Source organism: Cotesia glomerata, linkage group LG5 (genome assembly GCF_020080835.1).
Source record: "Cotesia glomerata isolate CgM1 linkage group LG5, MPM_Cglom_v2.3, whole genome shotgun sequence".
NCBI classification, from domain to species: Eukaryota; Metazoa; Arthropoda; class Insecta; order Hymenoptera; family Braconidae; genus Cotesia; species Cotesia glomerata.
In genome coordinates, this window is record NC_058162.1 from 15,203,009 (window position 1) to 15,219,872 (window position 16,864).

Genomic DNA, 16,864 nt, shown 5'->3' on the forward strand with positions numbered 1-16,864 from the left:
GTAATTATTCATTGGTCCCTCGAGCCGGATCAGGCTGGCTCTATCTCAATTAAATTAATTAATTATACCGCTAAAAATTGTGCTGTGTTAAGTGAAGTGTAATCCCGCTAGGAAAGGTCGAGTGTCAGGAGCATCGCAGAGCACATCGGGTGCTGCTCCTGGTAGTCATTCGTACACCGGTACGCTGAACTTTCCGCTTTAATTGACTGAAAACTCGATCTCGGTCCTACATTAAACACCGCAATGCAGTTTGAAACTGCTATTGCTATGCAAAAGCAGTACCTGGATGCTTTGTATGCCATGGTGGATCGCTTAACTAACGAGGAGCTTAACTCGCTTACGATCACCGCTATTGAGTCAGTGGCAACACAAAGCTCCAAGATTTGGCTGGACATCACTAACTTAAACTCGCTGATCTTTGAGACGTACCCGGAAGTACTTGAACACGAGTACCACGTCGGGAATCATTATACTAACGCTCACGCCACCTATGCAATCTTGGAGACCCGCATAGCCACCCGCAAAGACGTCATTCAGCAGGAGATTGATGCCAGAGAAGCCGCACAAACGCAACAAAACCTGGCTATGCACAGCACCGCCTTCTTGGGAGGCTCATCGGGTACTGGACTCCCAAAATTAAGCTCCAGAGCTTCTCTGGAGACTTTAAGCGCTGGGGATCATTTAGTCAGCTATTCTCTGACATTGTTATTGACAATGCTCTTCTTAAAAACAGTCAGAAGATGCATTATTTGAAAACCTTCACAGAAAAGGAAGCCCACCAGCTTATTGGAAACATGTCATCCACTGATGATTCATTTGAGCCCGCTTGGAATCTCCTGAAGAGCCGCTATTCGAATCCTCGCCGCGTAGTGGCATCACATCTTGAAGATCTATTGGTAGGAGAGTCAGTTCCCGCACGATCAGCCGCGAAATTAGACGCCTTGCTTTTATCCAATCAAAAGCTTTGGACTCCATCAAGGCTCAAGGAGTTCCAGTTGACAACTGGGACTTAATGATCATTCACCTGACGCTGCGCCGCTTGCCACCCGCTGTAAGAGAGGACTGGGAGACTAGTCTTGGGTTAACTGATATCATGCCGACCTATACGCAACTTCACGAGTTCCTCAAGTCCAAAGTCAGAGCTTGGGAGAACTTGGAGCCAGCTTCTGAGCCCAAGAAGCAACCTGAAAATCATAAATCAGGTGGGTCCCGCAACGACAAACAACCGAAGACAAGATCTTCATACACCGCTGCTCAATACAAGGGAAAGCCCAGGAGAAATTGCCCGCTGTGCCCGGAGGAGCACTACATGCTGTTTTGCCCGACATTCAAGGCCGCTACTGTGGAGGAACGAATCGACATTGTCGAGAAATACCGCTTGTGCTACAATTGCTTGGGCCCACATCGTGTAGCTGATTGTAAGACTGCTCAGGGCTGCAGGAAGTGCAGTCTACGCCATCACACTTCTATTCACCGAGAAGTACCGCCTAAATCAGCTTCACCGCAACAAGTTGACACCGCACAAGGTAACTAAAAGTTCCATCAGACCGCTTATAACTCAACATTAACTGTTGATTATTTCAGATTCGCTTTCCGCTCAAGTATTACTAGCTACCGCCTTAGTCCAGGTCCGCCCGCATCATGGCAATCCAATCACCGCCAGAGTCTTGATTGATCAAGGTTCAGAGCTCTCATTTATGAGACAGTCGCTCTTCAAGAAGCTTGGACAACCGCTACAGCGTGACATGGTCATGCTCAAGGGCATTGGCAATGTCTCCGCAGGAAGCTCACTAGGTGTGAGCACAATTGAGCTTCGTTCGCTGTGTACGACCGCATCAATGCATGTCAGCATGCATATTCTACCAACACTGACGGTAGATCTTCCATCGTTCGTGATCGCTGATCCGAAATGGCCGCATCTTGAGAATCTCAAGCTCGCTGACCCGCAGTATCTACAACCACGCCCTGTAGATATTATTCTAGGTGCATCACCAGCCGCACAGATTATGAACGCAGAGATTCAACGAGGACCTCGCAATGCTCCTATTGCACAATCCACCACGCTTGGTTGGATTGTCTATGGAGCTGTCACCGCTAAACACGCTTCAACATCACACGCAGCACTACATGCGTCAGTAGATACTGAATTACAAGACGCTATCGCTAAGTTTTGGGAACAGGAAGAAGTTCCATCAGGAAATTCGCCGCTCAACACCGCTGAAGAAGACGAATGTGAAATTCACTTTCGTCAAACGCATTATCGACAGCCTGATGGACGCTACGTAGTGAGATTACCGCTTAAGGCCCTTGAGAGTCAACTTGGCGACTCTATCAACGCAGCTATGGGGTCACTCCGCAGATTAATAACTCGCTTGTCGCGAGAAAGAGAATATTCTGACATGTATCGTGCATTCATGGCAGAATACATTCAGCTAGGACACATGGTACGAATACCAGTCAACGAATTGCCCGCAAACGCTTACTTCTTGCCTCACCATGGGGTATTGAAGCTTGATAGTACCACTACGAAGCTCCGCACAGTGTTCAATGGTTCCTGTGCAACATCTACAGGAATTTCATTGAACGACATTCTCCACGCAGGACCCAAAACGCAAATTGACATTTTTGATGTGATGTTGAGAATCCGTTGCAGCAGGATTCTATTCGCTACTGACATCACCAAGATGTTCAGACAGATTGAGGTCGACTCGCTTGATTGGCCGCTTCAGTGCATTCTCTGGATAGATGAGAATGACTTAATAGACGCTTACTGTCTCAAGACAGTCACATACGGAACCGCTAGTGCACCTTTTGACGCTGTACGTGTGCTTATCCAACTAGTAAAGGATGAAGGACACCGCTTTCCGCTAGCTGTTGCTCCAATGTTGAAAACACGCTACGTAGATGACATCTACGGTGGAGCAGACAACGAAGAAGACGCTATCAAAGCTGCAGTACAAACAAAAGCTCTGTGTGCAGCAGGCTGCTTCCCGCTTGCCAAATGGGCTAGCAATAGCCCACGGTTACTCGCTGAAGTCGCTCCAGAAAAGCATCTGGATACACCGCTTAAAGAAATCAGTGATGCACCAGTAAAAATCCTGGGCATGTACTGGAATTCACGCACTGACGCTCTCCAGTTCAAGTACACGCTACCGCCAGATACGCCTAAGACAAAGAGAGCTATTTTGTCTGAAATCGCTAAACTGTATGATCCGCTAGGACTTCTCGCACCAATAGTCGTCAAAGCCAAGATCTTTATGCAAGATCTGTGGCTAGATAGAGTGTCATGGGATGAACAATTGTCACCATCACTCATTCACAAATGGACTGGATACCGCGAGGATCTTCGAAACATCGAATCCATCCGCATTCCACGCTGGAATAATATAGCACCTGGAGCAACTATGGAATTGCACGGGTTCTCAGACGCTTCGCAAAACGCTATGGCTGCCGCTGTTTATTTGAGAGTCACTGACGCTGATGGGAACACAAAGGTCTCACTTTTGTGTTCAAAACGCAAGTAGCACCGCTGAAGACCATGACAATCCCACGCTTGGAATTATCTGCCGCATGGTTGCTAACACAACTGATACTTCATGTTAAAGAAGTTCAGTCGCTTGAAAATGTCAGGATCAATCTCTGGACTGACTCCGCCGTGACTCTCGCATGGATTAAAAGTCCAGCAATCCGCTGGAAGACATTCGTCCGCAATAGAGTGGGAAAAATCCAAGAAACGCTTCGAGATGTCTCCTGGAAATTTATTCCAGGAAAACAAAACCCCGCTGACTGCGCTTCAAGAGGTATACCTACGCTAAAACTGAAACAACACGCTCTCTGGTGGCATGGACCAACTTGGTTTCATGAACCAGAATCCTCTTGGCCCACTCTGGAGCCTCCAACCGACAACGCAACGCATCGAGAAGAACGCCAAGGTCTGACACTAGTAACTTGGAAAGCAGAAAATTGCCTGCTCCAACAATTACTGTCGCATTACACGCAGCTGTTTCCACTGCTACGGAAGCTTAGCATCTGGCATCGTGCCATCGACCGCTTTAAAAGAGTTCCACAATCTTCGCTGGCCTACCCGCTTACTCCATCAGACCTGGAGCGCGCTAAATTGACCTTGATTAAGTTCACTCAAGGACAATACTTCGCTAGAGAGATTCACACGCTACAAGATGGTGATGGTCTGCCTAAAAATAACAGCATCACTAAGCTGACTCCGTTCATCGACCATCAGGGGGTCCTGAGAGTCGGTGGCCGCTTGAAAAACGCATTGCTGGACCCAGAAGAGAGGCATCCAGCGATTCTACCGCGACAATCACCGCTTACATCAATTTTGATTGATGATTCGCACCGCAAAACGCTTCACGGAGGTACTCAGCTTACGCTCGCTGACTTACGCAAAACTGTCTGGATCATTGGAGGCCGTGTTCCAGTCAGATCCTTTATTCTACGCTGTGTAATTTGCACGAGACATCGTGGAGAACGCGCTCAACAGCTGATGGGTCAACTACCTGCCGCACGAGTACAGCCAACTCGAGCCTTTTTGCATACAGGACTCGATTATGCTGGACCCATCACGCTAAAAACGTTTCAAGGACGTGGAGCAAAAACATACAAAGGCTGGATTGCTGTCTTTGTATGCATGTTCAGCTCAGCTGTTCATCTAGAGCTAGTCACTGACTACACCGCTGCCGCTTTCATCGCCGCTTATCGCCGCTTCACTAGTCGCCGAGGTATCTGCCACACGCTATATTCTGACTGTGGAACCAATTTCGTAGGAGCAGAAAAAGAGCTGAAACGACTATTCGCAGCAGGATCCCGCACATTACGAGAATTATCAAGTCTGATCGCGCAAGATGGCACGAACTGGAAATTCAATCCGCCTGGAGCTCCACATTTTGGAGGAAAATGGGAAGCCGCTGTGAAATCTATCAAATTTCACCTTCGAAGAACAATCGGAGACTCGCTGTTGACGCTTGAGCAATATTCAACGCTACTGGCTCAAATTGAAGCCATATTGAATTCCAGACCGCTCACACCGCTGAATGAAGATCCTGCTGACCTGGCTGTATTAACTCCAGGTCATTTCTTAATCGGACAGTCATTGACCGCAGTCCCAGAGCCATCGCTGACAGATTTACAACCTGCTCGGCTCTCGCACTGGGAACAAGTCCAGCAAATGGTGCAACATTTCTGGAAACGCTACCACCAGGACTGTATCCACCGCTACCAGGCCATTTCAAAGTGGCATCATCAACGCAACCAGATCAAAGTGGGTTCAGTTGTACTGATCACCACTGAGGATCTTCCGCCAACCAAGTGGCCATTAGCCAAAGTGATTGCTGTCCATCCAGGAGCAGATGGACAAATCCGCGTGGTAACTGTGAAGACAGTTAACACAGAGCTGGTACGCCCAATTACAAAGCTTTGTGTCTTGCCACTGACGCACGAAGAGGATGATCTTGTCGACGCAGCCGCCAACGCCGGGGAGAATGTTCAGTGAACAGGCCCACTTAGTGAGCACTACGTCACTGTGGGCTCCCCAAATTTACAATACGCACCTGACAAGCGCTCGTTCCCGCTAATTTTCACACGCTTGCGCCAATCGACCGCTCGATCACGCCACATGTATTGAATTTTACTATTGGCTATCGATGTCGACATCAATAGAACGAATTATTGATTGGCTATCGCTCTCGCTGGACATGCGCATTAGCCTTCTTCTCCAAGTCAACGAGGAAGAAGACGAATTATCTTTATTATTTTTTCTTTCGCTTCCACGCTTTCGTTGCAACAAGTCGCCATTAATTCCGCTTTACTTTCGCTTATTGTTAATTAACCGCATTTCGCTATTTTTATAATTTAAATTGCTTAAATTAACCGCTAATAATTCGCTTTAATTTGTTATAGGTAAATTGTGTTATCAGTGCATTTATTTCACCGCTTTTTCAGTGCCGGCAAAGTGTTCAACCACGTGTCAACCGGCTTCGCTTTTGCAACCCACGCTGTAATTTACAAATCCGCTTTTATCTTAACAATCCGCTATTAAAAATATTAAATATTGAGTGTAATTAATGTAAATAAATTACTAGTGTTATTTTTGATAATAAATTACGCGTTTTAATTGAGATATCCAACCCTAAACCTGATCCCCGCTTTTCCGCTCTTTCTGTAATTATTCAATAGTTATTCTGATGAAATATATCATTTTCTGTCTTAACTGAATATTTGCTTCAGTATTTCGGAATTATAATTTTTATATACAATAAATAAAGGAGAACAAAATATAATTTCCATAGTTTTAGCTTTGCAATATAACTAAAAATGATTAAAATATGAGCTGTTAGAGGAATTCTGTTTTAATCAATGAATGCATTTAATCATTTTATACTAATTAATATCAAAAACTTTGTAAATATTTTTTTTTTGAAACAGTAAAAATAAATTACTAAACGAATAAGCTTTGAAAATATTAGAATGAGAAACAACTGTAGCTGTAAGTTTGAAAATTAATTAAAGTTGAATAAGGTAAAAGACCCAATTAGTGACAGGGACCCAATTAGTGACATTTGCATTGGTTTTGCTACATATTTAATTAATTTTATTATTAAATTCTGTTATGATTATTTTAATTATAATCGCTGAAGCCTTTAGATCACAAAAATGTTTAATTTTAATTTTAAGAAGGACATTTTTACAAACTAACTGGTGTTAAAGCTGTCACTAATTGGGTCTTTTACCCTATCTAAAGATTGTATTATTCTTTATTTTCTAAGCCAGTATATTTAATTGATAATAAATAATTATCGATGCTATCTATAGAGTTAAATTAGATACTTAAAATTTCTTTATACACAATGTTCTTGGTTGTTCCAATTGGCTGAAGAATTACCAAGCTGTCAGGTGAACTTACTCTTGAGCAAGCAACATATAGTTGGCCATGAGAGAAACAGTCATTTCTTAAATCAATACCAGCCATCTTTAAACTCTGCCCTTGTGCCTTATTTATTGTCACCGCATAACAAACTTTAATAGGAAATTGCAGACATTTAAATTGAAAGTGGTAATCTGATGGAATTAGAGGAATTCTTGGAATGAAGACGGTTTCTCCTTCATATTTTCCAGTGAAAATCATGGCCTCAATAACATTTTTGTGTTTTGTCGAAAACTATCCACTTAGGATAGTTTCCGTAATTGTTTTAAAAATTATGATTAATTTGGGATTAGGATATTAAATAAAATATGCGTCGATTTGTTGGGGAATAAAATAAAGATTTATTTATCCCCAGAGGAGGAAAACTCAGTTGGGCTGAGAAAAAACCTCCTCGAATGAAAAAATGTACAAGTAAGAACGCAAAGCGTGTAGTGCGAATGATAAAATATGTGTAAATTGCCGTCGCAAACAACACAAACGAGGTGAGCTCAACCGCTTTAGAAAAGCAAATGGTAATAATTCAGAATTAATGAATTGACGCTAGCTTTTAAGCTAACTAGAGTCAATTAATAGTGAAATACTAATTAATTGACGTAAAATGTCAGTGCAGAGACTGATTGATTGATTAGAATTATTAGTGTAGGAACTAATTAGATAATTCGATATCAGAATCGAATAGTTGATAAATTTTGATTTGATAGAATGATGATTAAATATTTAGCAATGAATTTAATATAATTTGTTACAAATATTGCGTGTTAACTATGGATTGACTAAAGCCGCGTGGCTGATGCAATCCTTTGTTGAAATGGCGCGTAATGACCGCGTGGCGTCACTTATTAATTTTAATTAATTTAATTCACTGAACAGTTACTAATCATTTTTAATGATTTGAGAATTCAATTGGTAATTGAAGTTAATGAAATTAATAGTATTTAATGAATATTTTAAGTGTTCAAGTAAATGCGTAGTATACGTGATAAATCAGAAAACGATTGACACAGAGTAGTCGTACTAGTACAAGCGTCCAAGCACAACTGCTTGCCGCCGGCCACGTGAGCCGGCTTCTCTCCCGCTAACCAAGGCGCGCATGAGCGACAGCCATGGTGTGACACGAATTTTCACGAGTTGGAGCGATCAAGCCTGAAGGCGCAACTCCTCTTATAAATTTTTATTAAATGTCTTTTCTATCGGTTAAACATTTGTGTAAAGCCTTGACCTGAAGCCTGGTTCCATTGCATAATTTGGGAGGATTTAAATTGCGGAGTAATATTATTGGAGCGCCAATCTTGATGTAAAGAACATGAGGAGGTATTCCTGGTGGATTAAGAGAATGAAGGAACTCCACAGGATAGTTGACCGCGTCTTCGTCTTTCGTTACTGTGTCCACTGACTCATATCTTACTTACTCAGTTGATATTTTCTCAAGCAACAAATTGTTGATACAATTGGCTTGTTCATTTGTTGGTGTGAGAATAGCTCTTTCTTTTAACCATGAACTGCAATTTTTGTCAGCTTTGTCAATGTTAGGGTATATTTTATCAGTCAAGGTTATTAATTCTGGGACAATTTCATAACCCATACAGGACACTTTTATTCTTCCATCTTCTTGTGGAATATTGCCATCACCTATATCAATCAATGTTTTTGAAAACTCCTCTGCTTTTAAGTTCGGCTGAAGATGAACACGCATATTGATAGTCAAAGATAGAACTTTGACCAAAGGCCATAAAATTGATGATTTGATACAGGCTTTAACTTCATCGGCACGTGTTCCTCGTGGCACAACAGGCAAAGTTTGTCTAAAATCACCAGCTAACAGAACGGTTATTCCACCCATAATTCGGTCGCAATCTCTAATGTCTTGGAGCGTTCTATTCAAAGCTTCGATACCGTTTTTATGAGCCATAGTGCACTCGTCCCAGATAATAACTTTTGCATCTCGCAGCACTCGAGCCAGATCACTCTGTTTAGAAATGTTACAAAGCGGGTACTCAGAAGAACCTAAATTAAGAGGCAATTTAAATGCCGCGTGAGCTGTTTTACCTCCGTCTATTAAAGTTGCAGCAATTCCTGAAGAAGCAACAGCTATAGCAATATTTTTTTCACTCCTGATTTTCGCAAGAAGCAAATTGATTAAGAACGTTTTTCCAGTACCACCTGGAGCATCTAGAAAATATAACTGCCCAGAATCAGAAATAATAGAATTTAAAATTTCATTGTAGACTTGTTTTTGTTCTAGATTTAATTTAAGAACATTTTCTGCCGCAAATTTAGTTAAAGAGGAGGAATCATAGGCTAATTCACTAAGATATTGACGATTGGTGATAATGCATCCTTCATCTCGTGATGGAGAGTTGAGACCGAACTGAAGAAGTGTTTTTCCCGACATTGATATTACAATATCTTCAAGTAGTATGAGACATTTGTTGTAAATAACGTCAAGTACCAGCTTAACATTTCCACTGTCTCGTTCTACCTCTCTTATAATATCTTCTGATAGATAGTCTCGATACTTTTCCCATAATTTTGGTGGGTCTCCAACATGACAAAAAACTAACATGATGGCGAACAGCTCACGAATCTTATATGGAGAATCAGAGATGCAAGCTTCTTCTAGAGTGCGATCCCAATGACCATCATCTTCAAGAAGACCAAGCGCCCTACATGCTGCTTGAAATGTTGGATGAATTACTGCATCAACAGTTTTTAAAGCAGAAAATGATGTCGGACCTCTAACCTCGTGTAAGAGAAGACGCAAGTGATAACATTCAGTATTTCCGGGATGTACAGTATAAACTCTACCTAAAACTTGATCTTTCTTGACTCCTACATAACCTGGAACATCTTTATCTTTTTTTCTTCTTTCGAAGCGGTTATTTTTCCATGTGTAAAAAGCTGGGACTTCAACATACAAAAGGGTTTTGATCAATAGACTCTGGCCTTATTTTCTCTTTTAACCACAATAAAATATGAACATGAGGGAGTCCACGTTTTTGCCATTCTATTGTGTACATGTAACATCTGGTGTCACCAAAGATACGGCATTCAGTAAGAAGTTTCATCATATGTTTTACTTTGACATGAAAAACCCTCGCTATGATGTCATGCCTACCATGAGGCTGTTGACCTTCACTTAAAAGCTCTGTTATTTCCGGCCACTTAGGATTGCAGGTGAATGTGATAAATAAATCTGGCCGTCCGTAATGACGAACATATGTCATTGCATCCTGAGTTCGCTCATGCATACAACGTGGTCCTCCAGTAAAAGAAGAAGGCAACACAACCCTTTTCCCCATCATTGATAATTCTTCATCATTTTTTGATAAAGCATCTTTCAAGTGAACATATTCTTCACTCCTTAATGTTTTTTGGTTGTGACGAATCCAGTTAAGTCTTCCAGTTTCAATTTTGGCGTACATGTCAACTAAAAATTGATTTAAAAGATTGCGGAACAGTAATAAATAGCAAACATCATTCTCTCGCTCCATAATCCTAAAGCTGTAAAATTCTGAAGCAGATACTGTCTTATCAAGAGGTAATTTAGTCGTTTCGTCGTGTTTTGGTACATTAATGTGATAACCATCTTCTCCATAACAGAATATTAAAGGATATTGTAAAGCATCATATGATCGGTGTATTTCACTGATTCGTATCAATTTATTATCTCTGCTGTGAATAACAATATCTCTTTTTTCGAAATTTTGTCCGACAATAAGAGCTGCAATTTCTTTTGCCTGAGGAACATTGAAACGGCCTTTATGTTCTCCAGCCGGTTTTTTATCAGCATTAATTATTATTCTGAAGTCTTTTTGACCCTCAGGAATTGAATCTACTACAGCCGTAAAATACTGAATATATGTGTTATGCTCATGGAGCAATAACTGCAGTTGACGAACTAATTCTGGATAAACTCCGGGATAAATTCCACAACGTATGTCTTTTTCGTGATTTTCTTCACCAACAAAATATATTTGAAGGAAAGAAGGATTTTCGTTAGGTTCAGGTATCAAGCTGCCTATTCGGTGATAAACTTGTCCTTGAACTTTAAAAGTTGGCATAAAATTTCTTTCTTTTACCACTTTGGCTCCAAAAGATGTCATTTGGAAACACTCATTATATTTTCGGGCATTCTTCAGAAAATGTTCTGACAGTGGATCCTGATGAGTCAATAGACTGTGTAAAGGTTCAGGATAAGGGCCAAGTTTAGAAAGCTGGATTTTACCACGACTGCAGCACATGCCTTGAGTCTCATCCTTCCATTTTAGGGCACGACACCAAGAGCAAGGTAAACGCGGACCGAGATTCACAATTTTGTTGTTAGAATAATTTATTTTGCTGTTATAATTAAAACCGGATAAATATTTAGAAGTCCAGGACAATAAATTAGGTTTAGGATGACTTTTTGTGTATTTTCTAACAGCCTCTCTATTCACTTCTTTATGATTTTTCGCATATTTTGACGCAGCTTTTCTCCGTTGCTTTATTCTAATCGCGCTGGAAAATCTTTTTCTCCGTTTAGTTCCTCTCTTTGTCAGTATCAATGTTTCAGTTACAGAAATAGACTCATCACAACTCGATAAAACCGTATCAGAATTTAATGAAGAGAAAGGCAAATTTGTTATACCATCGGTTTCAGATTCATGATTGTCATTAAGATTGTTCTGTATTTGAGCAACATTGATATTCATGGGCCCAAATAAAGGAACTAAAACGTCATAATGACCATCATGATAGTTTCCAGTAAACCTAAGTCTTTTGATTTCACCTAATGCTCTGCTAAATGTAGCAATGAGACAGTTATTTTGATAAACTTGAAACTCGTACGAAAACAACTCTGCCGCGGCTTTAACTTCACAAAAAGATCCTTTCGTAAAAGGTTTCGACATATCATCAAAATACGACTGTTTAGTATCGTAGGGTTTGTTGGATGCTTGCTGAGTGAAACATTCAAATCTCTGCCAGTTGTTGAATACATGATGCACGATCAGATTTCTAACATCGGTACTTTTTGATATAGTGACATACAATAAATATGATATTGAAGAAAAAAGACATGCACCATCGCCGGGAATCGATATACTTTTTAGAGGAATGTCAGATTCCATTGTATCCAATAATTATTTTTAAACGAAAATTAACAAAATTTTTTTTAACGCTTGGGTAATATTAAAACACAATTTGATAGAAATTTTTTTTAAATTTGATAAATAATATCTTATAAATACTACTGAATGAAGATGGCATGAACAATTGAAAGAATGTTGAATTATTAAAAACTGTATTTATAATTTTAAGGGAAAAAATAATATAATTGAATAATTAAAAACTATAAAAACAATTTGATAAAATCTCAGCAAAGCGGCAAAAATGTAAAAAAAAAAAAAAAAATTTAGATGAATAGATTTCTTGTTATGTTGCACACAATCACTTAATCACTTAAAATATTAATAAGCTCACTCCTTACTTTAATAATCCATGATAACTAAATTAACGTCTGTAAATTAATTAACTATAACAATCATGATTGGTGCACCAAACCGAATAAAAAAATTAAAATAATTTTCTATTAATTTATCTTACTCAATTATCCGCAGTTTAATCCTGTCTATTTTATTTAATTAAATCAATCTGATCGGTTTTTAACAATATTTATGACAGCTGTCTGCTTAGGTTTTTTATTTTAACACAACGAACAAAGTATCAAAGTAAATTTTGTTTGTTTTTAAGATAATTTCAAGTCTATAAACATACTAATGTTAGATAAAAATATTTATAAATTACAATAAAATTGTTAAACTTTTTAATTTTAAAAATTCAAATAAATATTAATATATTTACGAAATAAAAAATAAATATTATTTACAATTATATTAAAAAAAATAATTAACTAAGATTATTTACAATTATATTTACAAAAGTGTTAACAAAATAAAATAAATCTAAACTTTTAAGACACATAAAACAACCTATTAAGAATTGAGTAATAAATAAATAAACTTGACTAAACTTTCATAAAAAAATGGATGTAAATAATTTAAATTTCGAACAACTCATAATAAATGGAGACACTGCATTTGGACCTGAAAATTGGTCGCATGAAATCAAAAAACAAATAATAGGTAAATAAAGAGAATTTATTTTTTTTTATGGGATTTTTTCGTTCTAAAAAAGAAATTTGTTTTTTGTAAACATTTATTTCACTTAAAATTATCTTTTATTATGAGCAAAATTAATTAACGGGACATGAATCATTTAAAATTACTTTTTATTCATTCATAGATTTTGTCTTTCATGATGATGGAATTTATGTTGTTGGATGTACAACTATAATAAAAATATTTCTTCGAGATGGGCGTACTCATGAGGCAATGGCTTTTAAAGAATCGCGAAGCGATTCATATGGAATTGCATATGATCAGGCCCGAAATGTACATCACTTAAGTTTTATAAATATTGAAGTTGATAATTAATTTATTAATAATAATGTTTTTATTTTCTTTATAGGATTCATTTTTTCGGGCAATTTATGACACCTTTATATTTTTTGTTGAATTTCGAGAAATATTATTTGAGTTGACCGAAAAAAAAATTGAAAGATTGGCGAAGCAGCAAAAGTCTAAATTAGAGTGGGGAAGAAAGAACAATTAATGACAACATATTTTATTAGATTTTACTGTTAATTTTTATTCTAATAAAACAAATTTGTTCGATAAATGAGAATTTTTCATGTCAATGTCGAAAAGTTTTAACATAAATATAGATACATTTTTCAAATATTCAAGTAAAAGTAACCTAATTCCAAACTTTTAGCAGCTGTGGGACAAATATTTTCAATTACATATGAACATTGAATGAATTCATGGTTAATTTCAATATGACGGATGATTCTTGTTGATTTGGTGACTTTTACCGACTTTTCATTAAAAAAATAAAGATTTTGTATTGTAGTCAGTACTCCGATAATTATACCTGTGAGTTCAGAATTTCTGACTTACTCTTGGTTAGGTTAAGTCCGAAAAATATTGTTCTTTCTCAGTTAATGATCTTCGTCGATCCCTGATGAATGAATGAGAATTTTTTAGTATATTCAGTACTCTAATAATTAATTCTGTAAGTTGGAGCATCTCATGACTTAATTATTGGTAAGTTGAGTATGAAAAGTAGTATTCGTGCTTAACTGGTTATCTTCATTTATTTTTGACAAATAAATGACAATTTTATGTTGCATTCAGTACTTAAATAATCATCCTCATGAGTTGGACCATCTGTGGACTTGATTTAGGTTATATTCTAATTATAAGAAAGACATATACTTACCAAGTTGATGATCTTCATTGATCCCTAATGAGTGAATGATAACGTTCTATTGTATTCATAAATCTAATAATCATCCCTATGAGTAGGACCATCTCTGGATTTGATCTAGGTTACGTGAAGCATGATAAAGACATATACTTACCACGTTGGTGATCTTTAAAAATTTATTATAGAAAACTGATAGTAGTTTTATACTACAATTATCACTTTGCTAATTATGCATGGGAGATAGAGCATTTCTTTACTTTAGCTGAGTTAATTTAGGCAGCCCGTGAAGAAATTTTCAGACATGAGTATACCCATTCATTATTGATCAGATCTCAAATTTGGCGTAACCATGCCTGTCCATGCATGATCAGGTCTAAAATTATACATGATCATGTCTGTTCAGGCATGATCATGACTGATCAGATCTGTTCATACCCAGTCATTTATCATGTCTCAATATATCTGATCAGGCTTGATCATTTTTTCCAGGGAAGACCCAGATATGTACTTACCTAATTTGAATTCATCCGAGCGGATAACATGAACTGGGCACTTTAATATTTGTAAGATGTCAACATTCAACTTAACAATACATTTATAAATTGTTGTTTTAAATTATACTTTAATAATTAAGATAAAACAAAACTAACTTAATTTATCTTAACGATCATCTTCTTATCATTTTTTCTTTTTTCATTTTATTCTTCTTCATTTAATTTTAATTTTTCAAAATGTAAAATTTCAAAGCTTGAAGTGAGATAGTAATCGAAAAATTTCACGTAACTAAAATTATAAATTTCAAATGAAAATATAGAAATGTCATCATACTCAACCCCATGAAAAACGTTTCCCATTTCTATACCACAATTTTCAGCGATAAAAACCTGTAAATGTTGAAAAAAATATTTAGGATTCGAGAATAGTTAAAAAATAGTTGTAGTTCAAGAATAATACATATATACTCGATTGATTGATATATTTTTTATTACCCTTCGCAGATCTCGGGTTGACTCGGCTGTGAAGGATATGCTTTATATTAAGAGCTTGTTGGGATACAAATACATAGTATTCTATTCCATTCATTTCCTTTACGCCGTAGTCCTTCATTACTACACCTTGGTAACTAAAAACATAAAAAATTTATACAAAATAATTAAAAAAATGTTAAACCTTTTAATTTTTTAATTTTCTTAGAGAGAAGTTAAAAATAAACTTACGTATTGAATTGGTTTAAATGAAAATTGGCATTGAGTGGAAATTGAGAACATATATTATCCATAATATGAATGTAAAATAATTATTATTAGCAGCTAATTAGTTCAATGACAGACGAATGAACGTGGTTATGTTTTTATAAATAATTTTTCAGTTTATTTAACAAAAGAATATTTGTCAGAATCAGCAATTTAAATTGTATAAAATCCTATAAATTAATTTTAGTATTATTTAGTATTATTGATCATCTAGAAAGTGAACTATTTAAATAATAACGCCTCCGCACAGCCCTCCATAAGTGGAGTTTCGTAAAATTTGTTCTCCACTGACCTCAAAATAGAAAAATACAAAATTTGATTTTTTTTTTTTTTTTACGCCCACGCAATACCGTTTGTGGGTGGAATTTGGTGAAATCGTTTTCTGATAATATCTATCATTACAAAAAGAATATTTCCACCAATTTCTGCACCTACCGGAGTTATAGTTCGAAAACGGGAATTTTTTTAATTTAACTCCCCCGCAACTCCTCTTGCGAGCGGAGTTTCGTAAAATCTGTTAGCTGACCTTTACTTATCTAAAATTATTCATGTTCAGCTATTCTTAACATAGCAATAACTGAAACATTCCTTCCAAATTTTAAGCTTATAAGAACTAAAGTTTAGAAATTTACAATTTTCATTATTAACACCCACCCCCGCAATCCATATTAAGAGTAGGTTTTCATGAAATCCGCTCTTAGATCATTTCTACATCACATATAACAGATTTTTACCAAACTTGGCGCCTGTAGGAGCTACAGTTAGGAAATTTAAATTTTTCATTGTTAACACCCACCCCCGCATTTTCTATTGGGGATGAGTTATCATAAAATCCGCTCATAGATCATTTCTACATTACACATAGAAGATTCCTACAAAATTTGGAGTCTATAGGAGCTATAATTTAAAAACGGGAATTTTTTATTGTTAACGCCCCCGCAACACCACTTGTGGGTGGAATTTCGTGAAATCCGTTCTTAGCTGACCTCTACTCGGCGAAAGGAATATTCCTACCAAATTTCAAGTCAATCGGCCTTATAGCTTCAGAGCTATCGTGATAAGTGAGTTCAAAAACTTGATCTCCTATACATATACAGAAGATATATATATATATATATATATATATATACTAGCTGATACCCGCCTGCTTCGCTGGGCATGCAATAACATTTTATTGTGTAACCCAGACAAAAAATATGAACAAAATGATTAATTTCATCAATCTTAACGAAATTATATCGCTTTTTATCTATAAAATAATTGTTTTTACAGCTCCGAATTTGTAAATAAATTATATAAAAAAATATGTTATATTATTATTTTGTCTGAGCGCAAACTTCAATAACGTTATTAACATTGTTGA

At 37.1% G+C, this 16,864-nt stretch overlaps 2 protein-coding genes across 2 annotated transcripts; both read left to right on the forward strand.

The window, feature by feature from the left end:
• Positions 1-243: 243 nt before the first annotated feature.
• On the forward strand, positions 244-3,524 carry LOC123266048. Its single transcript, XM_044730078.1, has 3 exons — positions 244-619; positions 963-1,526; positions 1,585-3,524. Exons 1-3 carry the CDS (start codon positions 244-246, stop codon positions 3,522-3,524), a joined length of 2,880 nt encoding a protein of 959 aa, XP_044586013.1.
• Positions 3,525-3,538: 14 nt separating this feature from the next.
• On the forward strand, positions 3,539-5,509 carry LOC123266049. The gene has a single exon (XM_044730079.1). It carries the CDS (start codon positions 3,539-3,541, stop codon positions 5,507-5,509), a length of 1,971 nt encoding a protein of 656 aa, XP_044586014.1.
• Positions 5,510-16,864: the final 11,355 nt, after the last annotated feature.